We start from the raw sequence: 10,049 nt of genomic DNA on the forward strand, positions 1-10,049 counted from the left end.
ATGCGCAGGGGCCGGGGGTCTCTGGGCAGGTCCCCGCGGTGCCGCCGCGTTTCAGGGTGAAGCTCTTCCCTCCCATGGCCCCGCTCTCCTCGGGATGGGGGGGTCGTGGTGATGCTGGGGGTGACCAGCCAGGACGGGGTCCCACAGAGGGGCTCCAACATGGAGCAGGACTGGGGGGGTGCCGGTGGTACCCCCCTCCCAGGGACCCCCCCCCTCGAAGCCGCCACCGGGGCGAACAGCCCCACGATGGAGATTTGGGCGGGGGGGGGGTATCCCCAAATTGGGGGAGCACTGGGGTCCACACCCGGCACCCCACCTCCCTGCTCCCCGGCTGCCTCCATTGCTCCGCCATGGCCGGACCCCCAGCCCCACGCTGGGGACCCTCGGCCCGTGACCCCCCCCCCCCCACGCTGTTGCCCCCCCAGGGCAGGGGGTCCAGAGGTTTTGGGGTGCCCGCGCCCCGCTCCATCACACCACGCCGCTGCTGCAGGGACCTTTATTGGGGGGGGGACACGGAGGGGCGCGGGTGGGTGGGTGGGCGGCCTTGGGGGGGCTGCTGCGCTCCCAGCCCCTACCCCACAGGCGCGTGGAGGGGTCCGGCCACCTCCACGACCCCCAGAGCGCACCCCGCTCCCGGGCAGCCCCCAGCCCCCCCAGTGACCCCCTCGGCAGCACCGGGGTCCGAGGGGAGCTGGGGGGGGGGGGGGGTCACCCCGCCGTGGGGCTGGGGGCTGCCCTGGGGCACGTGTGGGGGGACCCAAGGTGGGGGGGACGTGGGGAAGCTGGGGCGAGGGCGGCATCGCGGGCGGCATCTCCCGGGGTGGGGGTCTCGGCGGTCTCAGATCCCTGCGGAGGGAGACCCTGCGTCAGACCCCCCCCACCCAGAGCACCCCACGCGCCCCATCCCCTCGGCCACCGTCCCCCCCTGTCACCTTGGGGTGCCAGGGCCTCCTCCGAGTCCTCGTCGCGGTCCCCTCCTGCGGGTGAGTGGAGATGGCGAGGTGGGGGGCGAGAACCGCCACGGACCCCCCACCCACCCACCCATCAGACGACCCCCTGGGTTTGGGGGTACCCCCCGCTAATGGGGCACCCCTGGGATGGCAGTGACCCGCAGGCGACTGGGATGATGTCCCAACAGCCCCGCATCCCCAGCTCGGGGACCCCCTTTGTTGGGGGTCCGGGAGCCCCCCAGGGATGCTCAGCCGGTTGGGGGGGGCCGCGCTGGGGTGGGATTTGGGGGGGACACAACCCGGGGGTCTCACCCTCCTCCGACTCGTTGGACTGGGCTGGGACGTCCACGATGGGACCTGCAGGAGGGCAGAGCAGGGGGGTGGGTGCCCACCGGGATGGGGGAGTGGGGACCCCCGGGTGCCGGGATGGGGATTGGGGACCACCAGGCACCAGGATTGGGGATTGGGGACCCCCGGGTGCCGGGATGGGGATTGAGGACCCCTGGGTGCTGGGAACGGGGAGTGAGGACCCCTGGGTGCTGGGATGGGGAGTGGGGACCCCCAGGCTCCGGGATGGGGATTGAGGACCCCTGGGTGCTGGGAACAGGGGATTGGGGACCCCTGGGTGCTGGGATGTGGATTGGGTACCCCTGGGTGCTGGGCTGGGGATTGGGGACCCCTGGGTGCTGGGATGGGGTATTGGGGACCCCTGGGTGCCGGGATGGGGTTTGGGCACCCCCGGGCACTGGGATGGGGATTGTGGACCCCTGGGTGCTGGGATGGCGAATTGGGGACCCCCAGGTGCCAGGATGGGGTATTGGGGACCCCTGGGTGCCGGGATGGGGATTGGGGACCCCCAGGCCCCGGGATTGGGGATTGGGGACCCCTGGGTGCTGGGATGGCGAATTGGGGATCCCCGGGTGCCAGGATTGGGGATTGGGGACCCCCGGGTGCCGGGATGGGGATTGGGGACCCCCAGGCCCCGGGATGGGGATTGGGGACCCCTGGGCGCCAGGATGGGGGATTGGGGACCCCCGGGTGCCGGGATGGGGATTGGGGACCCCCAGGCACCGGGATGGGGATTGGGGACCCCCAGGCACTGGGAACGGGGGATTGGGGACCCCCGGGTGCTGGGATGGGGGATTGGGGACCCCCGGGTGCCGGGATTGGGGATTGGGGACCCCCGTGTGCTGGGATGGAGATTGGGGACCCCTGGGCACCGGGATGAGGATTGGGGACCCCCGGGTGTTGGGATGGGGAATGGGGACCCCCGGGTGCCAGGATGGGGGATTGGGGACCCCTGGGCGCCAGGATGGGGGATTGGGGACCCCCGGGCAACGGGTTGGGGATTGGGGACCCCCAGGCACCAGGATTGGGAATCGGGGACCCCTGGGCACCGGGATGGGGAGCGGGGACCCCCGGGCACCGGGATGGGGATTGGGGACCCCTGGGCACCAAGATTGGGGATTGGGGACCGCCGGGCACCAGGATGGGGATTGGGGACCCCCAGGCGCCGGGATGGGGATTGGGGACCCCTGGGCGCCAGGATGGGGGATTGGGGACCCCCGGGTGTCGGGATGGGGAATTGGGACCCCTGGGCGCTGGGTGGGGGATTGGGGACCACCGGACGGAGCTTGGCACCCACAACCCCAGGCCTCGCCGAACATGTCACCCACTCCGGGATGGGGACTGGGGACCCCCAGGCACCGGGATGGGGGATTGGGGGACCCCCAGGCACCGGGAAGGGGGATTGGGGACCCCCGGGTGCTGGGTGGGGGATTGGGGACCCCCGGGCGGAGCGTGGCACCCACCACCCCAGGCCTCGCCGAACATGTCACCCACTCCGGGATGGGGATTGGGGACCCCTGGGTGCTGGCATGGGGATTGGGGACCCCCAGGCACCGGGATGGGGGATTGGGGACCCCCGGGCGCTGGGTGGGGGATTGGGGACCCCCGGGCGGAGCGTGGCACCCACCACCCCAGGCCTCGCCGAACATGTCACCCACTCCGGGATGGGGATTGGGGACCCCTGGGTGCTGGCATGGGGATTGGGGACCCCCAGGCACCGGGATGGGGGATTGGGGACCCCCGGGCGCTGGGTGGGGGATTGGGGACCCCCGGGCGGAGCGTGGCACCCACCACCCCGGGCCTCGCCGGCCATGGCGCCATGCTGGCATGGGGATTGGGGACCCCCGGGTGCCAGGATGGGGGATTGGGGACCCCCGGGCGCTGGGATGGAGGATTGGGGACCCCCGGGTGGAGCTTGGCACCCACCACCCCGGGCCTCGCTGGCCATGGCGCCCGCGCTGGCATGGGGATTGGGGACCCCCAGGCACCAGGAAGGGGGATTGGGGACCCCCGGGTGCTGGGTGGGGGATTGGGGACCCCCGGGCGGAGCTTGGCACCCACCACCCCAGGCCTCGCCGGCCATGGCGCCCGCGCTGGCATGGGGATTGGGGACCCCCAGGCACCGGGAAGGGGGATTGGGGACCCCCGGGTGCTGGGATGGGGGATTGGGGACCCCCGGGTGCTGGGTGGGGGATTGGGGACCCCCGGGCGGAGCGTGGCACCCACCACCCCGGGCCTCGCCGGCCATGGCGCCCGCGCCGAAGGAGCCGCCATGGAGGGCGTCGAGGCTGGAGGAGTCGCTGCCCAGGGATTCGCTCGTCGAGGGGTCCGCACCCCCGAAGCCCACCGGGGTCAGGCCTGCGGGAGACGGGGTGCCGGGATGTGGGGGGGACCCCAGCGAGGGGTCCCGGCCTGTGGGGCACGGGGCAGCACCCCAGGCAGGGGTCCGGGCACCCCGGGCAGGGGTCTGTGCCTGTGTTGGGGGGTCCCTGTGTGCAGGGCAGGGGTCCATGCCCATGTTTGGGGGGTCCCAGATCTGAGGGTGGGGGTCCATGCCCATATTTGGGGGTCGCAGTGCACAGGGTGGGGGTCCATGCCCATGTTGGGGGGTCCCTGTGCACAGGGCAGGGGTCTATGCCCGTGTTTGGGGGTCCATGTATGCAGGGCAGGGGTCTGTGCCCATGTTGGGGGGTCCCTGTGCGCAGGGGAGGGGTCTGTGCATGGTGGGCAGGGGTCTGTGCCCATGTTTGGGGGTCCCTTTGTACAGGGGAGGGGTCTGTGCCCGTGTTGGGGGGTCCCTGTGCACAGGGTGGGGGTCCATGCCCATGTTTGGGGGTCACTGTATGCAGGGGAGGGGTCTGTGCATGGTGGGCAGGGGTCTGTGCCCACCGGGCAGGGGTCCGTGCCCGTGTTTGGGGGGTCCCAGAGCTGAGGGTGAGGGTCCTTGCCGCTGGGGGGGTCCCAGTGCGTAGGGCGGGGGTCTTTGCCCATGCTGGGGGGTCCCAGTGTGCAGGGTGGGGGTCCATGCCCATGCTGGGGGGGTCCCAGTGTGTGGAGTGGGGGTCCTTGCCCATGCTGGGGGGGGTCCCAGTGTGCGGGGTGGGGGTCTGTGCCCCTGTTGGGGGGTCTATATGCACAGGGTGGGGGTCCTAGCCCATGTTGTGGGGGTCCCAGTGTGTGGAGTGGGGGTCCTTGCCCATGCTGGGGGTCCCAGTGTGCAGGGTGGGGGTCCATGCCTGTGTCTGGGGGGCCCCAGAACTGAGGGTGGGGGGCTGAGCCTGTGTTGGGGGGTCCCTATGCACAGGGTGGGGGTCCTAGCCCATGTTGGGGGGGTCCCAGTGTGTGGAGTGGGGGTCCTTGCCCATGCTGGGGGTCCCAGTGTGCAGGGTGGGGGTCTGTGCCCCTGTTGGGGGGTCCCTATGCATAGGGTGGGGGTCCTAGCCCAAGTTGTGGGGGTCCCAGTGTGTGGAGTGGGGGTCCTTGCCCATGCTGGGGGTCCCAGTGTGCAGGGTGGGGGTCCATGCCCGTACTGGGGGGTCCCAGTGTCCCCCAAACCCACCCCTACCTTTGCCCAGGCGCTGTGCCGAGGTGGTGAGGTCACCTGGGGGGGGGGGCAGAGATGGGGGGGGGGTTCAGGACGAGTCGGGGGGGCAGAGACCCCCCCCGGGGGTCGTGTCCCCCCCCCCGGCTCCCTGCCGATGCTCACTCTCTCCGGAGGCCTCCAGCTTGGCAGGGCTGACGGGCTCTGGAAGAGAAGGGGGGGGGGGGGGCTGTGAACCCCGGGGGGGGTCTGCACTCAGCCCCCCCCCCCCACTGCCAGCCCCCTCCGGGCCTTGGCTGGGCGGGGGAAACTGAGGCACGGAGCCGGCAGGTCCCAGCTGGGCGATACTGGGGGGTCTTGGGGAGGGGGAAACTGAGGCACGGAGTGGGTAGGTCCCAGCTGGGCGATACTGGAGGGTCTTGGGGGGTGGACTGGGCGATACTGGGGGGGTCTTGGGGGGGGGAAACTGAGGCACGGAGCAGCAGGTCCCAGCTGGGCGATACTGGGGGGTCTTGGGGAGGGGAAACTGAGGCACGGAGCCGGCAGGTCCCAGCTGGGCGATACTGGGGGGTCTTGGGGAGGTGGACTGGGCGATACTGGGGGGTCTTGAGGGAGGGAAACTGAGGCACGGAGCCGGCAGGTCCCAGCTGGGCGATACTGGGGGGTCTTGGGGAGGTGGACTGGGCGATACTGGGGGGTCTTGGGGGAGGGAAACTGAGGCACGGAGCCGGCAGGTCCCAGCTGGGCGATACTGGGGGGTCTTGGGGAGGGGGAAACTGAGGCACGGAGCCGGCAGGTCCCAGCTGGGCGATACTGGGGGGTCTTGGGGGGTGGACTGGGTGATACTGGGGGGGTCTTGGGGGGGGAAACTGAGGCACGGAGCAGCAGGTCCCAGCTGGGCGATACTGGGGGGTCTTGGGGGGGGAAACTGAGGCACGGAGCCGGCAGGTCCCAGCTGGGCGATACTGGGGGGTCTTGGGGGGAGAAACTGAGGCACGGAGCCGGCGGGTCCCAGCTGGACGATACTGGGGGGTCTTGGGGAGGTGGACTGGGCGATACTGGGGGGTCTTGGGGGGGGAAACTGAGGCACGGAGCCGGCAGGTCCCAGCTGGGCAATACTGGGGGGTCTTCGGGGGGGGGGGAAACTGAGGCACGGAGCCGGCAGCGATGTCGGGGGGCTGCGTGGGGCAGGGTGTGTGTGTCCCCCCCAAAGCCCTGACGACCCCCCCCCCCTACCTGGCGTCTGTCCTTCCGCAGAAAGGGCCACGTCCAGGGGGCTCGCGGGCTCTGCGGGGACACGGGGTGGGGGGCAGACAGGGGGTCTTCACCCCCCCCTGCCCCCGGGGATGGGGGAACAGGGCGAGGGGGGGGGGTCCCCAAGAGACCCCAGGGTGCACAGAGCCCGAATCCACTCCCTTCGGCTGGGTGGGGACCCCCCCTCCGGGGTGCTGGGGTGGCAGCACCCGCTGGGACCCCCGCCCGGGGAGCCCCCAGCCCTGTCCCCCCCGGCCCCCCGACCCCGTTACCATCGGCCACCGCCGCGGCCACGACCAGGAGGGCGACCAAGGCCAGCGCCGGGGTCCTGCGGAGGGGACGCAGCGTTTGGGGACCCCCCCCCTGAACCCCCACAGACACCCCCCCCCCGAACCAGCAGCACCCACAGCAGCCCCTCCCGGGCTCCGACAGGACCCTGCAGCCCCCCCGGTCCCTGTCCCGGGGGTCTCCGGGCAGGGCAGGGGTCTGGGGTCCCCATCCCCGAGTAGGGCAGGGGTCTGGGGTCTCCATCCCCGGGCAGGGCAGGGGGTCGGGGCCCCCATCCCGGGGGTCTCCGGGCAGGGCAGGGGTCTGGGGTCCCCATCCCCAGGTAGGGCAGGGGGTCTGGGGTCTCCATCCCCGGGCAGGGCAGGGGGTCTGGGGTCCCATCCCGGGGGTCTCCGGGCAGGGCAGGGGGTCGGGGTCCCCATCTCGGGGGTCTCAGGCAGGGCAGGGGTCTGGGGTCCCCATCCCCGGGCAGGGCAGGGGGTCGGGATCCCCATCCCGGGGGTCTCCAGGCAGGACAGGGGGTCTGGGGTCCCCTTCCCGAGGGTCTCTGGGCAGGGCAGGGGGTCGGGGTCCCCATCCCGGGGGTCTCCAGGCAGGGCAGGGGGTCTGGGGTCCCCATCCCCGGGCAGGACAGGGGGTCGGGATTCCCATCCCGGGGGTCTCCAGGCAGGACAGGGGGTCTGGGGTCCCCTTCCCGAGGGTCTCTGGGCAGGGCAGGGGGTCGGGGTCCCCATCTCGGGGGTCTCCAGGCAGGACAGGTGGTCTGGGGTCCCCTTCCCGAGGGTCTCTGGGCAGGGCAGGGGGTCGGGGTCCCCATCCCGGGGGTCTCCAGGCAGGACAGGGGATCTGGGGTCCCATCCCGGGGGTCTCCGGGCAGGGCAGGGGTCTGGGGTCACCCTCCCCAGGGTGCCATCGCCCCAGGCCCGGGCGGGGGTCCGCGGTCAGGCTGGAGGGTCCCCAAGCCCCCCAAGGTGCCCGGAGGAGGGGTCCCCTCTCCCCAGCACCCCCGGCCGAAGCCCCCAGCCTCGGGGGACCCCCAGCCCCGGCCTTGTCCCCGCATGGCCCTGCTGCCCGGGGGGGCCCCCAGACCCACCCAGAGACACCCGGGGGTGCCCCCAGACCCCTTTGCTGCCCGGGGACCCCCCAGACCCACCTAGTGCTGCCCGGGGGGGCCCCCAGACTCACCCAGAGACACCGGGGATGCCCCCAGACCCACCCAGTGCTACCTGGGGGTGCCCCCAGACCCACCCAGAGACACGCAGGGGTGCCCCCAGACCCACCCAGAGACACCCGGGGGTGCCCCCAGACCCCCTAGAGCTGCCCGGGGGTGCCCCCAGACCCACCCAGAGACACCTGGGGGTGCCCCCAGACCCCCTAGAGCTGCCCGGGGGTGCCCCCAGACCCACCCAGAGACACCCGGGTGTGCCCCAGGACCCCTCATCACTGCCCGGGGGTGCCCTGAGGCCCACCCAGAGACACCCGGGGGTGCCCCCAGACCCCCTAGAGCTGCCCGGGGGTGCCCCCAGGCCCACCCAGAGACACCCGGGGGTGCCCCCAGATCCCCTAGAGCTGCCCGGGGGTGCCCCCAGACCCACCCAGAGACACCCGGGTGTGCCCCAGGACCCCTCATCACTGCCCGGGGGTGCCCCCAGACCCACCCAGTGCTGCCTGGGGGTGCCCCCAGACCCACCCAGAGACACCCAGGGGTGCCCCAGGACCCCTCATCACTGCCCTGAGGTGCCTCCAGACCCCCCAGTGCTGACCCAGGACACCCCCAGACCCCCTAGAGCTGCCCGGGGGTGCCCCCAGACCCACCAGCGTGGCCCGGGGTTGCCCCCAGACCCTTCAGTGCTGAGTGGGGATGCCCTGAGACCCCCCCCAGCGATGCCCGGGGATGTCCCAGGACCCCCCAACACTGACCGTGGGTGCCCCCAGACCCCCCAACAGTGCCAGGGGGTGCCCCGGGACCCCCCAAGAGATGGCTGGGGGTACCACGGGACCCCCCAAGAGATGGCTGGGGGTACCCCCAGACCTCTCAGTGCTGCCCGGGTGTGACCTGAGACCACCCCAGAGATTCCCGGGGATGCCTTGAGACCCCCCCAGAGATGCCCGGGGGTGCCCCCAGACCCACCCAGAGACGTCTGGGGGTGCCCTGGGACCCCCTAGAGCTGCCTAGGGGTGCTCCCAGACCCACCAGCGTGGCCCATAGGCACCCCCAGACCACCCAGCGCTGTCCGGGGGTGCCCCCAGACCCACCCACAGATGCCAGGGCGTGACCCCAGACCACCCAGTGCTGCCCGGGGGTGCCCCCAGACCCCTCCAGAGATGCTCGGAGGTGCCCCCAGACCCACCCAGAGACGCCTGGGGGTGCCCTGGGACCCCCTAGAGCTGCCTGGGGGTGCCCCCAGACCCCCCCAGAGATGCCCGGGGGTGCCCCCAGACTGACCAGTGTGGCCCATAGGCACCCCCAGACCACCCAGTACTGTCCGGGGGTGACCCCAGACCCCCCCAGAGATGCCTGGGGGTGCCCCGAGACCCCCCCCCCAGAGATACCTGGGGATGCCCCGGGACCCCCCCCAAAATGCCCGGGGACGCCCCAGGACCACCCAGCTCGGTCCGGGGGTGCCCCCCCCGCAGCGTTGGGGTCCCGGTCCCCCCCGTTTCCCCTCGCCCCCCCCCTTGCCCGGGCCGGGGTCAGCGGGGCCGGGGTCCCGGGGGGTCTCGGGGGTCCCGGGGGGTCTCGGGGGGTCTCGGGGCTCACCTGCGGGGCGCGGCCATGGCTGCTGCTGCGGGGGTTCTCGGCGCTGCGGGGGCCGGGCCCGGGGCCGTTATAGCCGTGCGGGGCGGGGGAGGGGCCCGGTGGCGCGGGGCCAGCCAATCCGCCGCACCGGGACCGGCAATGCGGGGCCGCACCGGCACCGGGAATGCGGGGCTGGACCGGGACCGGCACCGGGACCGGGACCGGCAATGCGGGGCTGGACGGGGACCGGCACCGGGACTGGCAATGCGGGTCCGCACCGGCACCGGGAATGCGGGGCTGGACCGGGACCGGCAATGCGGGACCGGGACCGGCACCGGGAATGCGGGGCTGGACCGGGACCGGCAATGCGGGACCGGGACCGGCACCGGGAATGCGGGGCTGGACCGGCACCGGGACCGGCAATGTGGGGCCGCACCGGGGCCGGTAATGCAGGTCTGCACCGGCTCCGGCAATGCGGGACCGGGACCGGCACCAGCACCGGGAATGCGGGTCCGCACCGAGAACGGGACCAGCAATGCGGGGCCGCACCGGGACCGGCACCGGGAGCGGCAATGCGGGTCTGCACCGGCACTGGCACCGGGCATGCGGGGCCGCACCAGCAATGCGGGACCAGGACCGGCACCGGGAATGCGGGTCCGCATCGAGAACGGGATCAGCAATGCAGGGCTGGACCGGGACCAGCACCGGGACCCGCAATGCGGGGCTGGACCGGCACTGGAACCGGCACCGGTAATGCGGGTCCGCACCGGGACCGGGAAAGGGACCAGCACTGCGGATCCACCGGCACCGGGACCGGTAATGCGGGTCTGGACCGGGACCGGCAATGCGGATCCACCGGGACCAGCACCGGGACTGGGACCGGTAAAGCGGGTCCACACCAGCACCGGGACTGCGGATCCACTGGGAC

The 10,049-nt window shown here is 72.9% G+C and overlaps 1 protein-coding gene across 1 annotated transcript; it reads right to left on the bottom strand.

The window, feature by feature from the left end:
• Positions 1-757: 757 nt before the first annotated feature.
• LOC142360787 (uncharacterized) lies at positions 758-9,783 on the bottom strand. The gene is made up of 9 exons (XM_075415336.1): positions 9,143-9,783; positions 6,366-6,421; positions 6,076-6,126; positions 5,005-5,043; positions 4,864-4,899; positions 3,525-3,656; positions 1,263-1,307; positions 933-977; positions 758-846 (listed from the first exon to the last, which is right to left on the bottom strand). The coding sequence occupies exons 1-9, from the start codon at positions 9,781-9,783 to the stop codon at positions 839-841; spliced, it is 1,053 nt and encodes a 350-aa protein (XP_075271451.1). The 3' UTR covers positions 758-838.
• Between the last annotated feature and the right edge of the window lie 266 nt (positions 9,784-10,049).

This window comes from Opisthocomus hoazin, chromosome 3 (genome assembly GCF_030867145.1).
Source record: "Opisthocomus hoazin isolate bOpiHoa1 chromosome 3, bOpiHoa1.hap1, whole genome shotgun sequence".
Lineage (NCBI taxonomy): Eukaryota > Metazoa > Chordata > Aves > Opisthocomiformes > Opisthocomidae > Opisthocomus > Opisthocomus hoazin.

Bases quoted from the DNA above. Each gene is read 5' to 3' on its own strand.
- LOC142360787 (XM_075415336.1), bottom strand. From the start codon at position 9,783: ATGCGGACCCGCATTCCCGGTGCCGGTCCTGGTCCCGCATTGCTGGTG. The intron at 6,127-6,365 runs GTAACGGGGTCG...GTGTCCCCGCAG, and splicing joins GGCCGCGGCGGTGGCCGATG to AGCCCGCGAGCCCCCTGGAC. The intron at 5,044-6,075 runs GTAGGGGGGGGG...CTTCTCTTCCAG, and splicing joins TGCGGAAGGACAGACGCCAG to AGCCCGTCAGCCCTGCCAAG.